The sequence below is a fragment of the Phacochoerus africanus genome, chromosome 4, assembly GCF_016906955.1.
Source record: "Phacochoerus africanus isolate WHEZ1 chromosome 4, ROS_Pafr_v1, whole genome shotgun sequence".
Taxonomy (NCBI): Eukaryota; Metazoa; Chordata; class Mammalia; order Artiodactyla; family Suidae; genus Phacochoerus; species Phacochoerus africanus.
In genome coordinates, this window is record NC_062547.1 from 147,910,982 (window position 1) to 147,937,245 (window position 26,264).

General features: G+C 46.1%; 1 protein-coding gene across 2 annotated transcripts in view; it reads right to left on the reverse strand.

Annotated features, from left to right (window-relative positions):
* PPP2R2B (protein phosphatase 2 regulatory subunit Bbeta) overlaps window positions 1–26,264 on the reverse strand; it is a 295,991-nt gene that overhangs the window by 40,425 nt on the left and 229,302 nt on the right. For both annotated transcript variants that reach the window (XM_047778974.1, XM_047778973.1), the window contains 2 exons: window positions 24,038–24,215; window positions 9,941–10,105 (listed from right to left, as the gene is read on the reverse strand). In XM_047778974.1, the coding sequence (XP_047634930.1) occupies window positions 9,941–10,105; window positions 24,038–24,215 (343 nt within the window). The remainder of the gene's footprint in view (window positions 1–9,940; window positions 10,106–24,037; window positions 24,216–26,264) is intronic.

Here is a 26,264-nt window from a genome sequence, read left to right on the forward strand (position 1 = left end):
GTGCTGCCACCAGTCTTGCCTATGAGATGAGCAAGCGGGGAGCCAGAGAAGTTAAGTGACCTGTTCGAGGTCCCCATTAGACCACGGACAGAGACTGACAGTGGACACCAAGTGGACTTTCTGCCCCTATCTTGGCCCTGTCTCGGAGTCCACGCACGGCTGTCGGGGCAGTCTGACAGAGGGAAGAAACAAGGGGGAAGGGTTCTGGGCTGTGCTCGCGGGGAATGTTATAGACTGTCCCTCAAGTTTGTATGCTGAAACCTAATCCCCAGGGCGATGGTTGTGTGGAGATGGGGTGTTTGGGAGGTGGTTCCGTCATGAGAGTGCTGCACTTGTGAAGGGCATTCGTGACCTTGCCAAGACGAGAGGCCTGCAGCCCTTCCTGGGAAGCCCTTTCTCAATTCCCACTCCCTACTTTTTTTTTTTTTCCTTTTTAAAACATTTTATTTATTTATTTATATCAAAGCATAGTTGTTTTACAATATTGTGTTAGTTTCAGGTGTTTAGCAAAGTGATTCAGTTACACATAACATATACATGAAATAGAGCACACACTATATGTTTTCAGATTGTTTTCTATTATTGGTTATCACAAGAGAGTGAATATAAATCTCTGTGCTCTATGGCACATCTTTACGTTGCAGCCACTTTATATATGATGGCATGGATTTGTGAATCCCAAACCCCTAACTTGCTGCTTTTCTTTTAGGTTGTTAAAACAAGCTTTCCTTATTGGGGAACCCTCTCTCCTCATGAGAGGTTTTTGAGTAGGAAACAGGCTTCTGAGAGCCTTACTGTCTATTTAAAAAATTTTTTAAAATTATAGTTGATTTACAATGATCTGTCAATTTCTACTGTACAGCAAAGTGACCCAGTCATATATGTATATACTTTTTCTCACATTATCCTCCATCGTGTTCCATCACAAGTGATTAGATATAGTTCCCTGTGCTATACAGTAGACTCTCATTGCTTATCCACTCCAAATGCAACAGTTTGCATCTATTAACCCCAAACTCCCAGTCCATCCCACTCCCTCCCCCTCGGCAACCACACGTCTGTTCTCCATGTCCAAGAGTTTGTTTTTTTTCCTCATTGTCCTTAAAATCAGTTCAAGTCCCCTTTATTCAGGGAGATATTATGTTTCCTCACCACAGGAAGGTATCTAGGTGACCACAGACACACAGACCTCCACGGGGAGGTGTGGAGGCTCCATGCGCAGGTTTGCAACCTCTGCTTCCCACCACCTCCAACAAGAGCCATGTGCACGGTGTGCTCACGATGAGTCGGGGGGCTATGCATGCACCTCGGGTCCATGATTACTTTCCACCCTTCCCACCTGGAGGAGAGGATCAGCACTGGCACCTTACCCAGGCTGCCCGTGGCGAGAGAGCCTGGGACCCACACCTGGAACCGTCAGCTCCAGGGGCTCTGCTCTGGACGGTTTTCGGGTCTTCTGCTATGCGCTGAATGGTGCACCTCTCCTCAATCCTGATACTGAAGTCTAATTCTCAGGACCTCAGAATGCAATCATCTTTGGGGTGGGGTCTTTACAGAGGTAATTAAACGAAAAACGATGTCATGAGGGCGGACCCTAACCCAGCATGACCAGCATCCTTTTAGGAAGGGGATTTTGGACACGGACACATGCGGAGAGAAGACGAGGTGGAGACACAAGGGGATGGTGGTCGTTAGCAAGCCGAGCAGAGGGCCTGGGGCAGAGCTTTTCCTCCTGGCCTTCGATGAAACCAGCCTTGCTGATGCCTTGGTCCAGGACTTCTAGCCTCCAGAGGAGGGAGGCAGTAAGATTTTGGTTTTTTTTCAGCATGGAGGTTCCTCAAAAAACTAAAAGTAGAGTTGCCATATGTTCCAGTAATCCCACTCCTGGGCATGTACCCAGACAAAACTATACTTCAAGAAAGATACAGGCACCCCTATGTCCACTGCACCACTATTCACAAGAGCCAAGACCCGCAATCAACCTGAGTGTCCATCGATAGACGAATGAATAAAGAAGATGTTATATATATACACACAGCGGTATATGAATCAGCCATAAAAAGAAGGAAATAATGCCATTTATGGCAACATGGCTGGACCTAGAGAATATTCTACTAAGTGATGTCAGCCAGACAGAGAAGGACAAACACCCTGTAATATCATTGGTTTGTGGAATACAAACTATGGCATAAATGAACCTGTCTCTGAAAAAGAAACAGACTCACTGACATGGAGAACAGACTGGGGCGGCCGATGGGGAGGGGGGAGCAGGGAGGGAAAGAATAGATGGAGTTTGGGGTTAGCAGATGCAAAGTCTTCTAATAGGTTGGATGAATAGCAAGGTCTTACTGTAGAGCACAGGGAGCTATCTTCAATATCTTGTAATAAACCGTAAAGGAAAAGAATATAAAAAAGAATGTATGTATATATGGATAACTGAATCACTTTGTTGTACAACAGAAATTAACACAACAGTGTAAATCAACTATACGTTAATAAAAATAATTTTTTAAAACTTTTTTTTTTTTTTTTTTTTAGCTACCCAGTCTGTGGCACTTTGTTGCAACACCTCCACACAACGCAAACCGCCTGCCTGTCTTTCTACCACACGTGTTCAGTAAAGCCCCAATTGTAGCTGGACACCACGCTGAGTGTTGGTAAGGTAAAGTCCCTGCCCGTGTGGAGATTACAGTCTGGTCAGGCAGACAGAGGAAGAAAAACAAACATCTGTCGCTGAGCTCTAGGAAATACTTACAGAGGCAAAACAGGGGGATGCCGAAGAAATAGGGTGCAGATGAGGGGATCAGAGAAGTCCTCTTTGAGGAGGTGATGTGTTTCCCAGAGACCTAAAAACTGAGAGCAGTCCAGCCAAGGGAGTGGCGGTGGGCAGGGAGGGAGAGCACTGCAGGCAGGGAAGAGCCTGTGCAAAGGCCCTGAGGCAGGAGAGGGCTGGGCACATTGAAGGCGCAGGAAGCGGGCCATGATGGCCAGACTCTAAGAAACTGAGGATAGAGGGGGCAGGGGCCAGATTCCTGTGGGGCATTGGAAAGGAGTTTAATATCATTATTATTATTTTGCTTTTTAGGGCCACACTGTGGCATATGGAAGTTCCCAGGCTAGGGGTCGAATTGGAGCTGCAGCCACTGGCCTATACCACAGCCACAGCATTGTGGGATCTGAGCCACATCTGTGACCTACACCACAGCTCACAGCAACGCCAGATCGGATCCATAACCCACTGAGTGAGGCCAGGGATCACACCTGCATCCTCATGGATACTAGTCGAGCTCGTCACTGCGGAGCCACAACAGGAACTTGCAGAAAGGAATTAAATTTAATTCCTCTCTCATTTCCTTTGGCACCACTCATCACACCTGGCCAGTTTCTCCACTCACCTCCCAACACTCACACATTAAAAGGGAAAAGTGAGCTTCAGCTCACCCACCGCTGCCGCTGTCAGCATCCTGTTGTTTCAGGCATTAGAATCTCAAACTGCAAACAACATCCTTGTCACTCCCGCCAGAAGCGATAGAAAAAAAAAGAGAGATGGGGAAGAGAATCGTTCTTTCTGCCCCCCTGCTGACTATGTAGAGTGGGGGACATATGGAAATTAATATATGCAGCTCTGATAACACATATCTCCTTGGCATTTTGATTAAACACCGACGGTTATTAAACAGCCTCCTTCTCAGAGCTCAACTCCGAAAGCCAATGTTGCTTTTCGTTCTGAACTCTGATGAACTGTCTCAATTCCGTTTGCACACCTCGGCTGAACCGTGGTCCGCGGCAGGCTGGTGTTTGAGGAGGATGGAGAAAATCAATATGAAATGTCAGGCGCGAGGTCAGATTGAACTTGTTTTCCCAGCTGGCGGGAGCGGGGGGCCGCTGCTGCAGCAGCCGAACAAAGGGAGAGGTGCATCCAAGAAGGTCAGCACTTTGGACGAGTCAGGAAAATGAATTTTGTTCACTTGATTAGATTAGGAGGCTGGCAGCTGGCAGTTGGGAGCATTGCTGGGGTTGGGATGGGGCGTGGGCAGCAGGGCTGTGGCAGAGTCTGCGGGCTGCTGGCGAGCTCCATCTCCCTAGGGATTATCCCCCGGGCTCTGCTCCCCAGTGTGGGACCCAGGCTGAAGGGACAAGCATCCCCAGGGGTCCCTGGATCCATGAGCCTGATGACTCTTCTCTGCATTTTCCCTATGGGACTTCTCAGTCTTCAGGTAGCAGCTCAGCGGCCGCTGCCTTGGGATCTAAGTCCTTATGGCACTGCACGCCTCTCTTTCACACCACCACTTATGACAACTGCAATGTCGTATCTATCTGTGATTCTTTCCTCCTTAGACAGCGTGATGGTTCATCTTATGCATCAACCTGACTTAGCCATGGGGTGCCCAGATATTTGGTCAGACATTATCTGGGGTGTTTATGAGGGTGTTTTTGAATGACATTAACATTTAAATGAATAGACTGAGTAAAGCAGATTGTCCTCCCTTGTGTGGGTGGGCCTCATCTAATCAGTCGAAGGTCTGAACAGAACAAAAAGGCTAACCCTCTCCCCAACAAGAGGAAATGCTCCTGCCTGACTTTTTTGAGCCAGGACATGGATTTTTTTCCCCCTCCCTTCACGCTTGAACTGAAACATTGGTGTGTGTCCTGGGTCACAAGCCTGGGGGCCTCGGGACTAAAACTACTGCCTCAGCACTCCCGAATCTCCTGCAGCCCCACTGCAGGTCTTGGGACTTGTCAGCCTCTGTAACTGCATGACCCTAATACTTACAATAAATCTTTCATCTATATAGGTGTGTATATACACATATATACATACACATGTATGTATGAACATCTATATACCTATGAATGGACACCACACACACACACACACACACACACACACACGAGATATAGATCTCCTATTGGTTCTGCTTCTCTGGAGACCCTCACTAAACCAGACCTTATGCTTTAAGAGGGAGGAAAGCAGATTTTTTTTTTTGTCTTTTTAGAGTTGCACCCACAGCATATGGAGGGGTCCAATTGGAGCCACATCTGTGACTTACACCAGAGCTCATGGCAATGCTGGATCCTTAACCCACTGAGTGAGGCCAGGGATCAAACCCACGTCCTCATGGATACTAGTCGGGTTCGTTTCCACTGAGCCACGACGGGAACTCCAGATCTGGTTTTGATCACCACTCTGTCCCCAGTTTGGCACAGTACCTGACATATAGTGAGTGCTCGACAAGTACTAATTAAATAAAGGACTAATGGGGCTTATTTATCTGCAGAGAAGGTTGGAGTTTCAAGCCCCTTCTAGCTGCAGGCCTGGAATGGGGGGAGCTCAGGGGGAGTCACTGTGTTAACTGCTGCTTCCACTTACTGACTTATGTGTGCCTGGCCCAGTGCTCAGCTCTTACATGCACGGGACAGTTACGCCTTGTGAACAGCCTGCCCTGGGAAATGGTCTTTATTATTTCAAATGGGAGCTTGGGGTTCAGAGAGATTCAACAACTGGATTGGGGTCACATGGCTGCTGAGTGTCAGACCTGAGTTCTTTTTCTAAAGCGTCTACTCTAAACCCTTCTAGGTCCAGAAGTTTCCAAGGCTTTATCCTTTTTCCATCTTGAGTTTAGGGCTCATCAAGCCTCCCGGTCAGCTTCTTCCTCAATACCCAGCATCATGCAGTTCTGCGTGACTCCAGAGCCCAGCCTGGTGTCTGCACATGGGGCCGTGAACACATGGGCTCCTCGCACTGTTTCTGGCGTCTGCTTTGGGTCGGTGGCCCTTCAAGGCTGGTTAGACAACTCAGGTCATGTCACACACATTTTGTTCCAGCCCTTACTCTCCATCAGTGTGGCTTCTTCTTAGTCCACAATCCAAATGCCATATGTGGCAACCCCCAGGCATCCATTGAGTTATTGAATATATATTTACTGAGTGCCTTTTTATGTGCCAGTCTTTTGCTCTATGATGTGAGCAAAATAGATTCAGTTCTTGTCCTCAGAGAGTTTACAGTCTAGAGGGAAGGATCTTGGAGAACAAATATCCATGTGTGAAGAATGCCAATCTCTCATATCACTTTACACCCCACCGTTATCTTAAAAGAAAACATTCCTCTTCCCCTTCCGTTCCTTTGGACTTCCACAGCGACCATCCTTTTCCAGATTAGGAATTTCCACTGTGCCGAGACTAAAGCAAAACCTTCTAATTCTCCCGTGTTTGTCCCCACCACCATGGTGTTAGTTGTCCATAACGCATAAACTCTACAGCTCTGCTCTCCTGCTGAAATCATCTCCAGTTGCTCTCCAAGGACCAGGAACTATGCCTCTCAGACTTCCAGATGCATCCTTGGAAGTCAGGGAGGAGAGGGGACAGCGGTAAAGACAGTGGAACAGGAAGCCATGGATAAATGCTGCCTTTTGGGAAACACCCATGTTGCTTGAAATTTGGGGACGTGTAGAAATGCAATTATGAAAAGGAAAGGAGTCATTTTACAGGAATAAAATACAAAATCCATGTGAAATTTTAAGATGGAAAAATAAGACTTCAGATAAAATCCTTCCTTTGGATCAGCCCCTCCCTTGAGGTCATGGTCCTGGGCCAGGCCTGGGCTGTTGTGTCTTTGCTGAGAGGCTGGGTCACCCAGAGCATGTCCAAGAGGCTGGTGCCCTTCCCCCACAGCAGCAAGGCTCCCAGCCTGGCTTTGGATGTGCTGTCCTTGGCGGAAGAGCTTATGAAGTACTGGCTACCACGGGAGCCAGACTGGGTTGGAGCAGGTACTGAAGAGTGGATGAATAAGTGAATGAATACAGAAACTTTCACCCCTGCTCTTCAACAACCGACTTGATATGAACTATCATCCCTATCTGACCCCATGTCCTCCACATTCCCCTTTTACCCAACCCAACACTTCTTGCCAAGACTCCTCAACGTTTGATGTCACGTCCTAACTTCAGGCTTTTGCCCATTCTTGGGTGCATGGCCCAAACCACCCTTCTCTCTATTTCCCATCCAACCAAATCCGACTCGTGTTTCAACACTACTACTTAGCCTGGCCTGCGAGTCTTCCTCCCGTGTCCCCGCCCCGACACACACATCCCAACCCCCCGGCAGTCTCCACCCCTCACCGGGGAAGCCTGGGGTCATGTCTTGCCTCGTCAGCCATACTTGAAATCTCTCGAGAGTAAAGGATGTCTCTCTTTCCAGAGCACCCCTCAGCGTGCTTAATAGTAATGGATACGTAGTACACGTAAGAAAATCAATTTCAGTCAAGATCTGTGGTTCTCAGCTAAGAGCAATTTGTACCTCAGGATGTTTTGCAACTTCTGGAGACATTTTTGGTTCTCAAGACTGGCCTGTGCTGCTGGCATCTAGTGCACAGAAGCCGGGAATGTTACACTGCTAAACCCCCTACCATGCACAGGACAGCCGCCTCCCCCAGCGAAGAATCGTGTGCCCCCAATTCAGTAGTGCGTTGTTAAGAAATCCCTGTATACATTATAGAATCTTCCTCTTTCCTGGTCTCTTTGTTCTCCCAGAAAGAACCCAACCTCCGTCCTTCTACCTTCAGTCTAAGCGACTAATCATATCAGGAATCTGGTTAACTTAGTGGCTGTTCCTTGCCTTTGGGAGAAAAATTCAAATCCTTGACCACGGCCATGATGGCCAGTCCCCTGCCTCCCTCCTGAACTTCAACTCTTCCTTCTCCAAGTCATTCCCTATCTATATATATGACAGCCACACCAGTCATCCTGACCGCAGTTCCCACAGCATCATGATGTCTCATGCCTCAGCCTCTTTGCACATGCTGATCCTTCTGCCTTGAACATTTCCTCATTCTAAGTGAGTACTGCTCAAAGATTAACGCTCAAAGACAGATCAAAACTACCATATCCAACAGCAAACACTGATTAAGTATCGACCTTGGGCTAGGTACTAGTTGAGGTGCTGGGGAAACAAGGCGCCACGGTCAAGGTCAGGACTCTTCAATAGAACCTTCTGCAATGAAGGACATATCTTAAATTTGCACTCTCCAATGCGGTAGCTACTACCTATCCGGGTGATTGAGAAATGGAAACAGAGACCATCTGAAAGGACATTTGGAAGTGTAAAATACACTTACTATGAAATATAATAAAACACCTAATTCACAATTCTTACTAATTATCTCATCTAAGCCCCATGACACACTCATGGGGTAGATGTTATTCTTTGTTTTTCCTTTTAGGGCCGCACCTGTGGCACATGGAAGTTTCCAGGCTAGGGGTCGAATTGGAGCTGCAGCTGCCGGCCTACACCACAGCCACAGCAATGCCTGATCCGAGCCGCATTTGTGAACTATGCCGCAGCGTGTGGCAATACTGGATCCTTAACCCACTGAGCATGGCCAGGGATTGAATCGTTATCCTCACAGACACTATGTCGGGTTCATAACCTGCTGAGCCACAATGGAAACTCTGGATGTTATTATCTTACTCATTTTACATGTGAGAGAGCTGAGGCTCAGGGAGGCTGAGGGAAGCTGGACAAGGTCCGATGGCTAATAAGGGGTGAGCCTGGCTCTGACCTGGGTCTGCAGGACTCTCGAATCTGCACAGTCAGTACACCACCACGCTAGACGGGCCCCGCTCCCTTGGGCAATACTCCTCAGCCAATGAGCAAACAGGAGCGAATGACCCAGATCCTCACCCTCCTAGCCACACACCTCCACCTGGAGTCGCTGCGTCATCATGCTGCATTGGAGTTAAACTTGTCCCCTGGGGCTGTGGAGAGAAAGGTCTTCCCTGCCAGCGCGCCACAGCAAGCCGGAGTGGCAGGAGATGCTGTCTGGACAAACAGCTCTCACGGCATCTGCACATCTTGGCAGCTGCAGGCCGTCTGGTCTGACACTGGACATGGATGACCACGGCCTTCCAGGCACCTTTACCCTGGGGAGCATTTTGATGTCCAGAAAACCTCCCTGCCCTCCACAGCCTCACTGTCGCTGCCAGCTGAGCTTTGCTTCACCCGCGCACTTTGGTCTTAGCCTTCGGCCTCCAAGCACTGTGCCCCCACCAGGTGAGTGCTGTGTTGCTCCATCAAGGCCCTCAAGACCCCAGTGTGATCCCAGGGCCTGGCATCTACTGGCCTCTATCCCTACCCTTCTCCCTGAAGCCCTCCCCTGGTGCCCACTGGGACCCCTGGGACTTCCGGAGTCCTGGTACCCAAAGCCTCAACCTCCGCAAGAAGCCATGCATCCCCTCCCCCAGTTGCTATTTTTAAACATTGAGGTACCACTGACACAGAACAGTGTAAGAGTTTCAAGTGTACAATATAATGACTTGATATATGTATATATTGCAAAATAATCATGCCAGTTAACTTTAGTGAGCATGGGTCACCACACATAGTCAGGATTTTTTTTTTCCTGAGAACTTTCAGGATCTGCTTTCTTAACCATTTTCAAGTCTATACCACCGTAATTAACTTAGGCACCATCTGCAGCTGCCCTCCTTGATTCCCGTATATTCTCAGCCTCCCACGGCATCCAGCAAGTCCTGTTGACACAACCTCCGGTGCAGAACCTGTCCGGTCCTCTCCGTGTCGACACCACTGCCCTCGTCTCGGCCACCCTCGTCTCCTGCCTGGGCATCACAGCCACCCCCTAACGGCTCTCCCCCTCCCACTCTGCAGGTTCATTCTCCCTGCAGAGGGTGCAAGAGGGATCTTAACACAGAATTCGGATCACATCACAAGGTCGCGTGACAGGGCTCACGCCTTGTTCACCTTTGTATTCCGCAGCAGAAAGTGAACGTGTGAGGGGTCGGACGCCACGCGTCCTCTTTACTGAAACACCAAACGTGAAGCTGCCCGCGAGGCAGGCCCGTTTCTTTATGCCCAGGGTGTCCTCCTGCACGTCAGGGGTCAGCGGCCCCCCTGCCCCCATCAGCCCTGGGCTGCCGGTACTCACATTTAGTGTGCCTGTCACACAGGGCCGACGCCCGCATGTCGCACAGCCGGATTGTCCCTTTGCTGCTGCTGTACACGAAGGTGTTGCAGTGATGGGGGTGGAACTCGGCCGCCGTGATCACCTCGGTGAGCTCCTCCATGTTGGCGGGCTTGATGTCCACGATGTCTGGCACGGACGAGTCAAGGAGGGGACGAGCAAGGAGGGGGCCTCCAGGGCTGACTGCAGCATCCCTGCCTTACTTGGGTGGAACACACCAGCACCAGCACACACGACGGCGCCTCACGGTAAGTGTGTGAGCAAACAGGCAGGTACGGCAGTCCCAGGCAGGTGAGACCCCAGGTCCTCCGGTCTCCCCGGCCCCGTAGCAGATTCCTTCCCCCATAACACAGAGATGCCCCATTCACAGCAAAGGTCCCTGCTCATGCAATCCTGCTAATGTGCCAAGTTGCAGAGACTTTCATTTTACCACGTAGTTCAGAAAGCAGGACCATTCCAACTAATAATTCCATGTATTTGGGTATCTGCCTCCAAACTCCTAGGCTGATAAATGATATCTACGGCAGACTGTAAATCCTCTTCCACGAGATCCCTTAGACCTTCTGTCATCCCTGATGATGACGAGAATAAGAACAATAGCTGCTACCATTTACGAAGCACTGGTAGGCTGATCGCTGCGCAGAGCACATCAATGCACTTTATTTTACTGAATCCTTATCGCAACTCTATGATCAGCGCTGTTCTTATCCCCGTTGTTTCCAAGATGGACATGGAGGCTCAGACTATGGAAGGAATTTGCTCCAAGTCACATGGCTAAAGAGTGGCAGGACTAGGATTTTATCCTGGGGGCAAAATACTCTGCAGTAATTATGCCAAATTTCTCTGACTGAAGATGAACAGGACTTCAAGCCTCCATAAGCTGTGATTTGCTTTAGAGCTTGTGTGGGAGTTTAAGGATGAGAAAGAATGTTTTAATGTGCGACAGGACAGTTTTAGCCTCCCAGGAATATACTCTTGGTTTTATCTTCCAGTTTTTGGTTTTTTTGTTTTTTTCTATTCAGTGTTTTCCTTTCTGATTAAGAATTATAATACTTTTTTTTTTGTCTTTTTTTTAGGGCTGAACCCATGTCATTTTTTTGGGTCTTTTTTTTTCTTAAAAAATTTTAAGACTTTTTTTTTGGTCTTTTTGTGTTTTCTAGGGCTGCACCCGCAGCATATGGGGGTTCTCAGGCTAGGGATCTAGTCCGAGCTGTAGCCGCTGGCCTACACCACAGCCACGGCAACGCGGGATCCGTGCCGTGTCTGCGACTCACACCATAGCTCATGACAATGCTGGATCCTTAACCCACTGAGCGAGGCCAGGGATCGAACCCACAACCTCATCGTTCCTAGTTGGATTCACTTCTCCTGTGCCACAACGGGACCTCCAATATCTATGTTTTTTAAGACCACATCCTTGCATGCTGAAATGAAACATTTGGCCTTTCATCTATGACGGAGACTCCATGGAACTAAGTGCCTTCAGTGGGAATGAGTTTGTGCTGATTCCCTCACACCCTTACTGAGAACGTGGGGGATCTGGGTGCAGACTGGGGTGGACCTGGCTGGGGCTGTGGTACTGTCTGAGGGCCCAGCAACTTCCTACAAAGGAACAGGATTCCTGAGGTGGGTGTCAGGGACCCAGTGATTCTCACTCTTGAGCCACACTGATGATGATTTTCCTCACCTGTATATCACCATGTAGCCCATTTTTTTTTTCCCTACAGATCAACTCAAACCAACTCACTTTTCTCTTAGCCTTGTCTAAGCAATAACCCAATACTCACAAAATTATGAATTTAATGAGCTAGTTCCATTTTAGGTAATCCATATGAAATACATGCATTTAACAATTAAAAGGAACACATCTCTGTCTGTGCCAGGAGTTTATGCATCACATTTTGGAAAACCCTGCATGGAATCAACAAGCAGTAGCTTGGTCGAGACTACATTATTAGACTGGGATGAATAAAATTCCATGCTTTTTGTAAAGTTGGTAGCATATGCTCCTCCTTAGGGTTTAGATGAGGTATGGGCGAATGTTCAGGTATTTTTAGTTACATTAGTGCTAAGAAAGCAGCCATCTATTACCAAACATTGCCTACGCTCTGGCATGCAATTTGATGCAATAATGGCTTTGTTTCCACAGAAAAGAAACCCATGGACTTATAGAACAGACTTGTGGTTGCCAAGGGGGAGAGGAAGGCAGTGAGATGGACTGGGAATCTGGGGTTAAAAGATGCAAACTATTGCCTTTGAAATGGATAAGCAATGAGATCCTGCTGTATAGCACCGGGAACTATGTCCAATCACTTATGATGGAGCATGATGGAGGATAATGTGAGAGAAAGAACGTATATATGCATGTGTGACTGGGTCACCTTGCTGTACAGTAGAAAATGGACAGAACACTGTAAACCAGCTACCATGGAAAAAGTAAAAATCATTTAAAAAAATAATGGCTTTGTATTTGGTGATGCCTCTTTACCCTTCAATTATCTCTTATAAATCTGGTTGAGTTCTTTGTAAAATTAGCTTGAGACCGAGATAGCATCACATTTTACTATAGTTCCCTCACCAAACCCAGAGGCAAACATTACTTGGGCTTCTAGAGTATGCGTGTCCCTTGGATTCACAAAATACTATCTTTACAGGCAACTTCTCCCAGAGTTATAACTATTTCTGCAGTTAGCCCTGCTTGCTGGAGAGCAGGAGCCATGGCCCCCAGAAGGAGGCCTCGAGCTGCCGCTCTGAGGTTCTCCCCAGCCCCCTGGGCTTCAGGGCCACCATACTGGGTGGGGTAAGCAGAGGCTGGCGTTCAACTGTTGTCAGATTCCATCACCTCCAGAAAGAGCCTCCATGCCCAACTCTGCCACCGAGCACGTTTCTCTTTTCCCAAAACAGGGCAAGAAAATCTGGTGTCAGCATTTTCAGCCTCTGCCAGTACTGCTCGGAAAACAAGCTAAACAGGAAGGGATCTTGGCAGTGTGGGAGGGGGAGGTGCCACATCAACGGTTATTTTTTTCTCACCTAAAAATAAAGCCCAAAAGTTAGAATGTGTGAAAATGAAGTGCCTAAACATATATATGCAGTCGGGAACATCCTCCGCCCTCCAGAACTCCACCAGAACTGAGGCTGCTTAGGGCAGCTGCCTCTGTCCCTCCCTCCCTCCCTGGACCTCTAAGTCCACCCTCCCCAGCATCTCCCTTTTGAACAGAGCCTTCATCTAGGTCCGACTCTTTGGGGTTCAGGGGCTACACTGTGAGGTTCCAACCATCTTTTTAGCGACTCTGATGGTAAGAACAACAAGGAAGGTGATCATAACCAGTAATTAATGCTTATCGAGGGCCACGCATTGTCTCCTTTGACCTTCATCTCAGCCTTACGATGCACATTACTTAAAAAATTTTTTTTAAAATTAGAGTTGATTTACAATGTTGTGTCAGTTCCTACCGCAGGGCAAAGGGATGACGTACACTGTTAATAGGCCTATTTTCCAGCAGAGGAAATAGTGACCAAGGCCACTCAAGGTCATATGCTCATAGGAGGTGGAGCTAGGATGTGAACCCAGCCTGTCCGACTCCAGAGCCTGGGTTGGTGGCCACGTGCCACTCTCCTCCCCGAGCCAGCCTCTCTCTGCAAGTGAGGTAAGTCTGGCTCTCTTGAAACTCCCCTGCTAATCCAAGGCTTCTCCTTGGGGCCTCTGCTCTCTCAATTCACTGACCACTCTGGGGACTACATGTTTTAGAACCAGAATTTGAACACAGATCTGACCTAGGATTTCTGGGTCCTCTGATGTGATGGATTTCTTTCTTTTTCTTCTTCTTCTTCTTCTTTTTTTTTTTGGAACCACAAGTTGGGAGAGAAATGATAAGGGATTTCTTGAATTGTTAATTGATGGAGGATTTTCCGAAATCTAGAGACGTTTGGGAGAAGGGGTTTAGTTTCCAAAAATTCAATGGCTTATGGGGATGGCAGGAGAGCATATTTCACACTTGCATCATCTAGGAGCCCAGGCATTTTCCTTACACTGTTCTACAGTGAGAGATGCCTCCAGCCTATGTGGTTGTGCCCTTTGCATCGGGAGGGAAGGAGAAATGAGCAGAGCTCCCTGTATTATCTTGAAAATGGAATGATGCATTTTGACAGTCAATTTTCTCTTCCCAATCCTTCAGAGCTCTCTCTCCGCATTACTTCCCTGTGTCCCAAAGAACTAAATAGCAAAAGCAAAACAGAGCCCTGGATTCACAGCTAATATACGAGGCAGACAGCCAACAGATTGCTATTAAATTAACCCTGGGGCTTGACAGATCTGTTCATCCTGACCCCAACCGCTTATGGCATTCCTTATTAATGTTGAGCCCAGGCAAATTACCTCTGCTAACAAAAGGGGTTAATCTGCCTCTCTGCTGGGACTCTGGAGGCAGCATTGAGGACAGGAGGGGGCACAGCCAGTTTGGCAGCTGAGCTCCACGCTTGGAAGGCAGAAGGCAGGAAGGTGAGGGCACTGCTGTGCCAGGCAGTGGCCTAAGGCATCATTTAAAATAATAATTGAAGACACTGGGAGGTCACCCCTTAAGGGATCGGCTTCAAACAAATAAGAAGCCAGAGCCATGAATTATATCAGCAGTGGGGTGAGGGAATGAAGGGATTTACGGCACAGTGCTAAGCGTAGCATGGGGACCACTCAGAAATCATTTACTTAATCCCAAATTTGGAAAATACTTTCTACCAAAAAAAAAAGTCTATTGCAACATTATAAAAGAAAAAGAATGACAACCTAAATATACAGAAATAGGGAAATGATTAAATTCTGATCTAGCTCATTAAGTTGTTTATGCAATGAAATTTCAAGTCTTTAAAAACGTGTGTGAAAAATTCTATCTACAGGGTGATCACAATGCCACTGAAAACTTACACTTTGAAACTGATGACCTAAAAGGCAAAAATACCAAATGCTCATAGTAGTTCCATCAAGGGGGGTCTATTATTTTTTTCTCAATGATCAGCTTTCATTTCCACATTTTCTTATAAGAAGTTGTATTATTTTAAAATGGAAAAAGACAAGATTTTTCTAGGTTTATTCTGTACATGTATACTTTCAGGTGAGCTAAGATAGATACAAAATATATACAGTCTGCTCATAGCCAAGTAAAAAGAATCAGAGAGAGAGAGAGAGAGAGAGAGAGGGGGGGGGGGCGGAGAGAAACAGAACAGAAGGGAATACAGTTATATCTTATAGGGAGATTAGATTCTAAAGTAGGCATGTAACCTAGCTTGGGTCCATTCATTCATTTCTTCCTTCGTTTGCTTCGTAAGTATTCACAAAGAATCTGCCAGGATTTTTCTCAGTACAGGGGATATAGCTATGACCAAAGCAGAACCCCAAATCCCCCTGATCTATGGAGTTGATATTCTAGTAGGGGACATGGTCACTAAATAAGATAAAGAAATAGAATATATAGTATATTAGGCAGTACTAACAATTGCTGAACAGAAAAATAAAACAGAGAGAGAGTGTGTGTATGCATGAGTGGGCAGGGTGTGCGTGGAGGGGTGGATGGCCCCTAGATTGAACAGGAGAAGGCTTCCTGGATAAATCAAGAAGAAAAAAAAATCCCTTTTATTTCCTTACTGACTTATTTTTCTGAGCTTTTATTGTTGAATTAGCTAGCATTAAGTTAATATTGTGATGTGAAATCTTTGTAGATATGACAACTAGGTGGTGAGATTATAGGTTATTTTATATTCTCTACAATGAATATATATTACTAATCCAAGGAAACAAACAGTTTTAAAAAGTAGTTCCCTTGGCTTAGCACTCTCTATGACAGGGTAGAGAGGCCAGCAGCCTTAACTCTGGGTAAAGCAGAAGACAAAAGTACGATAAATACTGTAACTATAACAAAGTGGGGTCAAAAGATTGGGATTCAGTTTTGGTAGCAACTCTATTTTGCTCAGAGGACATGGGAAAGTCATTTTATCTCTCTGGGTTTCAATTTCTTTGCCTTTGGGTGGATATCGTCCTGTTAACTCAGCCTCTAAGAAGTCTGAGGATCAAATATGATAAAGAGAAAAGTTATTTATTAAATGGTTTTACAGTGGACTTAATCATCTCAGCTTTTAAAGAAAACATGTATTTTTCCAAAGGTAGCTTTTTATATCATTAAGTTTGTGGGCTTATACGCTTCTGTCCTTTTTTTTTTTTTAATTTTTTGCTTCTTTCTTCACCATTGCTGATTTTGCTGATACTGACAGAGTCCAGTTCTGCAGGCCAAGCTGGAGAGTGGACGCAGAGTTTACCTGGGTAACATACTCATACTCATAAGCAGTTCATCCTTTTCAGACAACACTCAATCCTGGAGGTGGAGGGAAGCCTTATCACGGCCTGAGCATTTGGGAGTTGGTTTCTCTTTTAAGGGACATGAGTTTCTTGGAAGTCATTTTTTCCTTTCCAAAGTCTGAGGTGGATCTTTGGATACAAAGCAGTGATCACAGAGCATCCAGATCTTGTTAGCTGGGTGGACATCGGGCTTGATGAGAACACACTGCAAATCCCCAAAGATGACTCCAAGGGATATTCCTCTCTTAAGAGCTTAAAAAAAGCCAATGTGCAAATACCAATGGAGGGTTTGCCAGCTGCCAGGTTCCACATGCGAGGGGTGACCAAGAGAAATACGTGCCCTACAAGTTACTGCTTTTAATATGTGTTGAGCTGCAAAAGACTGGGATAAGACGTCCTTTATGACTGAGGGTGGTGGGTATGTGAAAATCCCATAACCACAGCCTCTTTCCTGCTCATGTGACAGAGACCTTGAAATTCCTCCATGAGAAGACACTCGATACTTCACTCAAAGGCCAACCCGAGTGTTGCTTTATGAGGGGCTCTAGCCCTTTGCTCATGATCCTTCCTACGTCTTTATCCACAGCACCTTGAATGAGCCTCTGTGTACACACTTAGCTCGTGTTATTATTATTATTATCTGGGTAATTTAGGACAGCATGTTGACTGCATTTTACTGGAATACAGTGAGACAGACCCAGCTTTTAACCCCTAGGTTGTAACTGCAATCAGTTACCTAACCTCAAAAGCCTCTGAACTTACTAACTGATCAACAGAGAGAGGAAGGATACTGCTGGAGGTGATATAACATACCTGCTACTGAACAGAGGCCCCCAAAGCTGTTAGTCTCATCTCCCCTAGTATGGTTACATGTCTGTCTTCCCTGTCTACATATTCCCTGAAGCGGTCTTGCGATTCGTCACCTCGGTTAGGCCAAGCCACGCTCCTGGGTGCGGCAGGCTAACAGGGTTTACTCTCTCAGGTGAGGTGGGGACAGGAGGGGAGAAGGAGCCACTCTGCACATATGCACCGGTTTCCCCGTTAGTCAGTCAAACAGTAGGGATTCTGTTAAGGGGGTTCTGCAGACGTGGTTAAAGGCCCTAATCAGTTGATTTTAATGTAATCAAAAGGAGATGATCCTGAGTGGCCTGAATGGACCAGCTGGGAGGCATTTAAATGAAGGCTTAGGTCTTCCTTGAGGAAGAGACTCTAAAAAGATGCGGAGACTACACTACTTTCCTCCAAATCTTCCTTCTGGAGGGTCATGTGGACATGGCCTGTGATGCTTATGCCTGTGATATTCTAGCTTGCCTGTGGTTTTTCTGTGCCTGACAGCTGGCCTTACAGGCTTTGGATTTGCCTGGCCAGCCACATAATTGTCAGGCTAATTCACTGTAATAATTCAATCCCTGCTCTGCCCCCCTCCAAACCCTCTCCGACTAGTTTTTCTTCTCTGGTTGAACTCCCATTACAAGGAGTTACACCTACCCTCCGGATTACAAGGGCGGTGACATCAGGGATGGAGCTTTATTCATCTTGGCATTTCCAGTGCACATAGTAAGTGCTCAATAAATGTTCATGGGTTTTACTTTAGTTCATTCTTGTGACTGAGCAGCCTTCTTTTGGCAAGGTTTTTTGCAGATGCAGGAAACTCACAGTAGGTCAACAGGCCCGGATGCTAGGCTTGTATCATGTGGATCATTTAGCCTCTGGTTTTCGTAGGTGAGAATGAGGTCCAAGCCACAAAGTGAGAAGAAGAGAGGGCTGGGGATACGCCCTCAACTATAACAGCTACTTTATAGAGGCTTCTCATTGTGCCAGGCACTGTACAACATTCTCTCATTTAACCCTCATAACAACCTTAAAAAACAGGTGGTATTATTATCCTCGTTAACTGACAAGGAAATTGAGGGCCAGAGAAATATTAAGCAACTTGTCAAGGTCATACGGGTTTCAGTATATGGAGCTGGATTCAGGTTCAGTGGCTCTCACTCCAGAGACTCCCTTCCCAACTATTAAGTGATATTGCTCTCAGGGAGTTAAGAAGCCTGAAAGAATTTTGCAGAGTTTCATTCTTGCCCCTTCCTCTGATACGATAAGACTCGGCTTGCCCCGTGGGAGAAGAGACCCTCATTTCCTCAAAGCCCTAGGTTTGGTGTCATGTGCGGAGCGTCAGCATCCACACAAGCAAGGCTCCAGGCCTGGGAAAATACACCAAGACTGCATTTAATATGGGAAGCAGGGGGCTGCTCTGGCACACAGGTCCGTGTGCTAGATGTGCCACTGGAAGGGATGCTCTCCTTCTATGCTAAATGCTAGACTAAGATTAATATCCACAAGGGATATGCACAGTTGCTGATGAAAGGCACAGCAGTAGCCAGGGAGAGAAATCTGTACCAGTCCCACAGCTTCCCTCAAAGCTTGCCTGGCAGAATCCTCCTGGAGTAAAAGGAAGACTGCTGTCCATGGTAGTAAGGGATGACAGAAGTTAGACATAAAGGGTTTCTGTTATGTGGTCCTCTGATCAGGGAATCAAATCCAAAAGCGCCTCGGCTCAGTTGACAAGTGAACCTGAGGCGAGGGCTGTTAAGACCAAGGTCAGAGATGAAGTATTCTGGGAGTCCAGTTGGCTTCTTCCAGAGAAGTCCTCTGTCTCATGCCAGAGACTGGACTCATGCAAGACGTGTCTTCTGCTCATCTTTCCAGCCTTGCTTACACTATACTCTACTTCACCCTCTGGACCTTCTTGAGTTCCTCCAACACATCATGCCCCCCTCCTGCCACAGGACCTTTGTACATGACAGACTCATCTTTCCACACCTGTTTGCCAAGTTAGCTCATACTCTTCCTCTTACAAATCTCAACAGTTTCTCAGCAAAGCCTTTTTACTCCCCAGTCTACATCAGCTTTTTAAAAGTGCATTCCCAAAACCATATTCCCTTTCTTCACAGAACTTATTTTGGTTTGTAATAATATACTCAATAGTGTGATTATTTGATGAATGTCATTCTGAAAGCAGAAAATTTGTTTCTTTTCATTGTATCCCCATGTCTTAATGGTGCTTAACAAACTAGGTGCTCAGTATACAGTTGTTGAGGGCTCTATCTTTCCTTTTACTTGATATGGATTTATTTGATAGGTCCCATATTGGACTAGGTAAGAGCCCAGATCTACTCATTCTTACTCCTGAGAACAGAATTCAAAGGATCTTAGGTATACTATAGTTTTCATAATTAAGAAGCATCCTTTTATAGTAATTTTCTTGAATTGAGAAGACAAGACTACCTCTTGCTCTAGAAAATCACTCATCTAGAGATGAGTTATTATTGTCTTGATGTAGTTAACCCACTAAGCCCAAAGCCTGACCACTTTAACCTAGAACCTATTACACAAAACAGGGACAGACTGGGTGCAGATGGAAGGAAATGGATTCAAGACCAAGTGCCCCACAGCCCGGAATGCTTCCCCCTGATATGCGCTGAACACAAGGCCTGGACCTCAGAGATTGTGTTGGTCCCAGTTTACTGATCACTTACTCGGCAAGGCGTTGCCCCTAAGCACATGTACACATACGTGTGTGTATATATACTTATATATTGATATTACGTGTACACACACACACGTAATATCAATATATAAATATATATACACACTACACATAATATCAATATATAAGTATATATACACACACGTATGTGTACATGTGCATGTGTCTGTGTGTGTATAAATGTATATACATAAGTATATATACACACATATGTGCGTACATGTATACATTTAAATATGAATTTAAAAACATTCTAACAATGCTCTTTGGTGGAACTCTCTACACATCATGAAACAGAGGCTTGGCTAAGTTAAAAAACATGTTAAAGCAACACAGCCAACAACAGGAGACCTGAGGGAGACCTTGAGGCTTACTGCACTTCAAAGACTGTGTTCGCAATCCTAATGCCAGTATCACACTGACTGCTAGTCACCAGAAACTCTGACTTTTTAAAAAACGTACTGCAAAACCACTCGCCTTAATACATTACTGATACTTTTCTTTACATATCCGTACTTTGTAATTTAAATGGATTTCTCAGTATCTGGGATATCATAGGATTGGTGTGATAGTTGTATTTTGTAATATTCATGGTCATAAATACACAATTATGAAAACAAAAGGAGTCCAGGCTGTGTCTGGAAGCACCTTGCCTCATACCACACTTTGGGAACCCTACATTTTTCATCCTGAGCTAAGTTTCTTCCGCCTCCTTAGTGGATAAGAGGTATTCTAGAAATGGTGCTGCACAACATATGACTTAATCAGATCTGTCTGGTGGTTGGTGTTTTGGAGGCTCTTCTGAAAGATGGCCGTGTCCTGCCCCAGAGACGGCTGCACTTCAGAAACGATGAGCAAAAGGGTCCTGGTTTGAACAGTCTGCTCAATGCTTAGGGCGGTCTGGTTGAAAATAACTATATAGATATCAGTTATCATCATTCTCATGATGACAATGATTATTTTACATATGGCTGCTTTAAGGGTGAATGGCACGGTCTCATTTGCATGCCAGCATCTGGCAGGCTGTCACACAGCTGCAGAATATAACCTAAATTGTGCTATTAATATTTCCCCTTTGCATTCTCCCCAAGGCATCTGTCTCCTAAAACGCCTAAAGAAACTTCTCTCCCCCTTGAAGGCCTGGAGGCAAAATTCAGAAAGCATGTCACCTAGTCTGGGGACAGCAGGAGCTCCAAGTGGCAGCAGCTGAGCCTCAGCAGATTTCTGGCTCTTGGAAGAGATGCCAAGGGAGATGGGAACTACCACCCACACTCGTTCTGAGAGCAGCTGCACCTCCAGGGAAAGTCTGTAGGCAGATTCTCCGAGGCTCAGACAGTATGTCGCGTCTGCTCTGTGATCATCAAAAGATGCCAGTCGTGGTCTTAATGGCCAGTTCTTAACATCTCCACGATCACCACTACTGGCGTCCAGCTGCCTTCCCTGAACAACCTTGGGGAACTACTGAGCACTCTTCTGTGGTGGGGGCTAGCTGACTGGGTACCTAAGCCAGGCCTTTTTATTTATGTGCAACAGCTATACTACATTTCCCAGACTGCCTTGAGGTTAGGTGTGGTCACATGATGGAGTTCTAGCCAATGGGCTGCACTCTACTTTAGAACCTGGCTCATGGGCGTCTCCCATGTGTGGTCCTGCATAAGCGTCCTCTCTCGCTGCACTGATGCTCAGTTCTTAGAGTGGTGACACTGGGGAACTACAAGATAGAAGGAACCTGAATCCCTGAATCACTGACTGGAGGAGGTTGTCTGCTGATGGGAATCATCAATATTGGACCTTACAAGAGAAATAATCTTTTATATGTTCGAGCCATTATGGAGTCTATTTTATACCAGAACATTCAGAGCTTTATGATAACTAAAATACTTTTAAGATGAAATTGCTGGGCTAGATTTTATGATCACTTATCCACTGGCTATCTCTGCTTTGGTGCTGTACTAGTATTTCAAACTTGAAATGTCCAACCAAAATGATACTTTCTGTACGTCAGAATATTCTATTCCTGGGATATAGGAGTAGACCATACAAAATTCCTTCTCTCATAAAATTTACATTCAAATATGGGGAACCTAAAATACACTACAAAAAACCCCCCAATTTCAAATAGTGATAAGTGCTATGATGTTAATGGGGCTTGAGGGTTAATGGAGGCTACTTGGGAGTGAGTTAGGGGGAGGAAGTGTCTCTGAGGAGGTGACATGGGCCTGAAGTTTACATGATGACATAGAGTTAGCCACGTGGACTCTGTGGGCAAAGTATTCTGGAAAGAGGGAACAGCAAATACAAAGAATGGAAGTAACAATAAGCTTTATCCAGGAACAGAGAAGAGGTTAGTTGGCTAAGCAGAGTGAGTTAGGGGAGAGGGGTATGAAGGGAATCAAAGAGGCAGGCAGAGCCATGAGCTTATGGAATCATACAGTCCAAGGTTAAGAGCTTGGATTTTATTCTAAGTTCAATGAGACGCTACCAGAGTGTTTTTATCTGGGGAGAAATAACATCTGAATTACATGGTGAAAGGTCCATCTTTCTTTCTTTTTTTTTTTTGCTTTTTGTGGCCACACTGGCAACATATGGAGGTTCCCAGGCCAGAGGTCCAACTGGAGCTAGAGCTGCAGGCCTACACCACAGCTACAGCAATGCAGGATCTGAACTGCATCTGCAACCTACACCACAGCTCATGGCAAACACTGGATCCTTAACCCACTGAGTGAGGCCAGGGATCGAACCCACAACCTCATGGCTCCTAGTTGGATTCGTAGCTGCACGACAAGGGGAACTCCGAAAGGTCCATTCTGTTATGTGGAACGTATATTATGTAGGAGAGCAAGAAAGAATGGGGCTAGACTGTAGGTCACTGCAGTCACATAGGTGAGAGGACAGTGGCCTGTACTGGCATGAGTTGATAGGGTGGAGATGGGGACAGATTAGCTGCTTTGAGATGTATGTTAGAGGAAGCAAAGGCTGGGCTCACGAATCAACTGGGTTGGGGGTGGGGAGCCTGGTGGATGGGAGGAAAGATCAATATTGACTCTTAGGTCGGTTGTCCAGCTGCTTGGGGGGTGAAACTATTAACTGAGACTGGGAACTCACGTGGTGAATCAGGTTTGTGGTGGGACAGGCCACCTGACAGGTGCTGAATACATGACTGATTTTTAATGTTAAATAGAGGCCAACATGGTGGGCTGAGAGAGTGCTGGCTCAGCAGGTTTCTTGACTTCTTAACATTTCAGCTAAGCCTTGATAATCACTCTTTTTTTTTTTGTCTTTTTTTTCTAGGGCCACACCAGAGGCATATGGAGGTTCCCAGGCTAGAGGTCTAATCGGAGCTATAGCCGCTGGCCTACACCAGAGCCACAGCAACATGGGATCCAAGCTGCATCTGTGACCCATACCACAGCTCACGGCAACGCCGGATCCTTAACCCTCTGAGCAAGGCCAGGGATCAAACCCGCATCCTCATGGTTCCTAGTCAGATTTGTTAACCACTGAGCCATGACAGGAACTCTGATAATCATTCTTACAATATGGGATTGTTATATTAAATATACTCTTGGCAGGTAGAGGCTGGAAAGAGTGTGATGGGAACGTGAGCATTGCTAATCAGGTTTGGTTTTCTGATCTGCATGCTAGTTACCCAGGAGTGCTCTGTGCTGGATATAGGTGCACTTTGCAAAATGAGATTATAGGTGTTAAGTTCTCAGGACAGTACTTGGATTCGGTAAATGGAAGCATTACTGTTTTCGTTATTATGATACAATGAAAACCATCTCCTGTGTACCCATGGTCCCAAAGGGTCCATACAGGCCATGTGTGAAACCATTAACAAGAGGAAGGTACCCTCGACTGAACTCTAGGGTCTGGTCTTAGAGCTGATAAAGTCAGGTCTAGTTCTAATTCATGATGCACAAATGCCTGTCTGTCCAAGAAGAGATTCAGAGTTCTAATCCAGAGGTAGTCCTGGCAAAATACTTATAATTCAATACTTCCCTGTGTTTGGATGCAGGAGTACCACAAGATGCCTAAAAGGAACAGGTCTCCACGAGTACTAGGTCGCCAGCTGTGACTGCCCCCTCCGGGCCCATTCCCCCCCAAGCTTGTTCATACCTCAGTACTCTCGATTTAGGCCAACTGGTTCTTGGCCCCCAAGAAAGGATACTAAAACTTTGATTGGTTATTTCAAAGTTCCACAGGTTAATCCTCAGGTCGTCAGCTGACATGTAGGTTTCATAGTCGCTGTTGACGGATATGGAGTTGATGTGGTATGTGTGTGCATTGGCAAATACTCTTCGCGGGGTGGCCTCCACCATCAGGTCCATGGGTCTCAGGACAGGCACCTGGACGCAAGAGCAACACATCACGTCAGAACCGAAGCTTGTCCCCAGGAGAAGTGTGTGCATGTGCTGTCCTACACGGTCACACACAAACTCATGGCCACGTGGAAGGAGCACGAAGCCAGAGGAGGAGACTGACAAATCATGTTGTTCCTACGCCCTTTGGTTCTTTTCAGTTCTACTCTATCCTTAAAAAATGGCACCATCGCTTAGCCCTGATGGGCAATTTCATCCTTTATAGAGTCTAAGTTTTGTCCAGGCCTCTCCAGGTGGCCCCATCGCAGGGGAACTTGGAATCCACCGTGGAGTCAGGAGCTTTTAGAGTGGTTGTTCCAACTGTTTATTTTCTTTTTAAACTTGAAATCTAGTTTTAAAAGGAAAGGGTGGGGAAATTTTAGAAATGTCTAGATCGACTGAGATTTAAATGTATCCTTCATGGTTTGGGAGGCCTAGACCCCATCCTGTGTTTTTCCTCAATCTTTAAAAAATTTTTTTTTGTTTTTGTCTTTTTAGAGCTGCATCTGCGGCATATGGAGGTTCCCAGGCTAGGGGTTGAATTGGAGCTGCAGCTGCCAGCCTACACCACAGTCATAGCAACACAGGATCTGAGCTGCGTCTGTGGCCTACACCACAGTTCATGGCACGCTGGATCCTTAACCCACTGAGCGAGGCCAGGGGTTGAACCTGCATCCTCAGGGACACTAGTCAGATTTATTTCCGCTGAGCCACGACAGGAACTCCTGTCCTCAATCTTTAAGGGAATTTTGGGAAGGCATATAATCACCCAAGAGTCTAGTAGCCCAGATTCAGCCACTAATACATAAGGCACTCATTGCCATCCTGTTTTATCTGGGAAAATCTTGGCTTATACCTGTTGGCTTGGCGTAGCAACAATGTACTGTACACTTTCTTTTTTTCTTTTTCTTTTTCTGTATCTTGCTATGTTTTAGCCAACAATTTATTTGAAAACTTTATTGTTAATGACACAAATGGACATATTTACAAAACAGATTCATAGATATAGAACACAAGTTTTTGGTTACCAAAGGGGAAAGGGCATGGGGAGGGATAAATCAGAAGTTTGGGGTTAACAGATACACACTACTATACATAAAATAGATAATAAACAAGGACCTACTGTATGGCATAAGGAACTATGTTCAATATCTTGTAATGTACTGTCCACTTTCACATCCAAACTGCCCTTGTTGGGACAAACATTATGGGGTCATCTTACTGGTATACAAAGGGTACTCAGCAATTTGTTGAATAAGTAAGACTACGTGAGCAAATGTTTTCTTCCCCATACATCACAGAAGCAGGCAGTTTACAGCTTCCACACAGAGTTTCTTCCTGGCAAATCTGAACAAAGACCCACCACTGTTCTGACTCCCTCTGTGAATTCAAGGGCACTTCTGACGACACCTGGGTAAAATGGCTCCCAAGAAAGTAATAAGAACACAAATACCTGAGAGGGGACAGACTGAAACACAGCAAACACAAACCACAGGTGTGGTGCTTTAATAGAAACAAAAGAATAAAAGGACCAAAAGCTATCTTCTTTTCAAGGAAGTCAGCTCTTGCGACCAAGCCCTGCCTGACTTGATACCAGGTGGCCCATTAGGACTTCAACATCTGGATTTGTTTCCACCCAGGGGGTGAGGGGAAGGAGGTGAAAACAAAGGTTGTATTTTGGGAAGTGCCATCACCTCAACAGCATAACCTTTTACAAAACAGAATTCTCCCGGCTCAGTCTTGAAGGATTTTAAGGGACTCTCTAAGTTAAAGGAACAATTCAGAGGAATCACAGAACCCTATGCAGATGTGGTGCCGGATATCTGGATATCCTGGAAATCAGAGGAGCTTGAGCTATGATGTAGGAAGAGCGAGGGTGCCTCCGAAAGCCAGGAATGGGATGGAAGGGAGAATCCCACCACCTCATTTTGGGTAATGGTCCTGGAGCACAGGCAGGAAGGGGTCTGGTCACAGACTCGCCTCTCAAGGATGGGCTCTGTGGACACGGGCATTATCCTGCCCCAGAAGTGCCCTAAC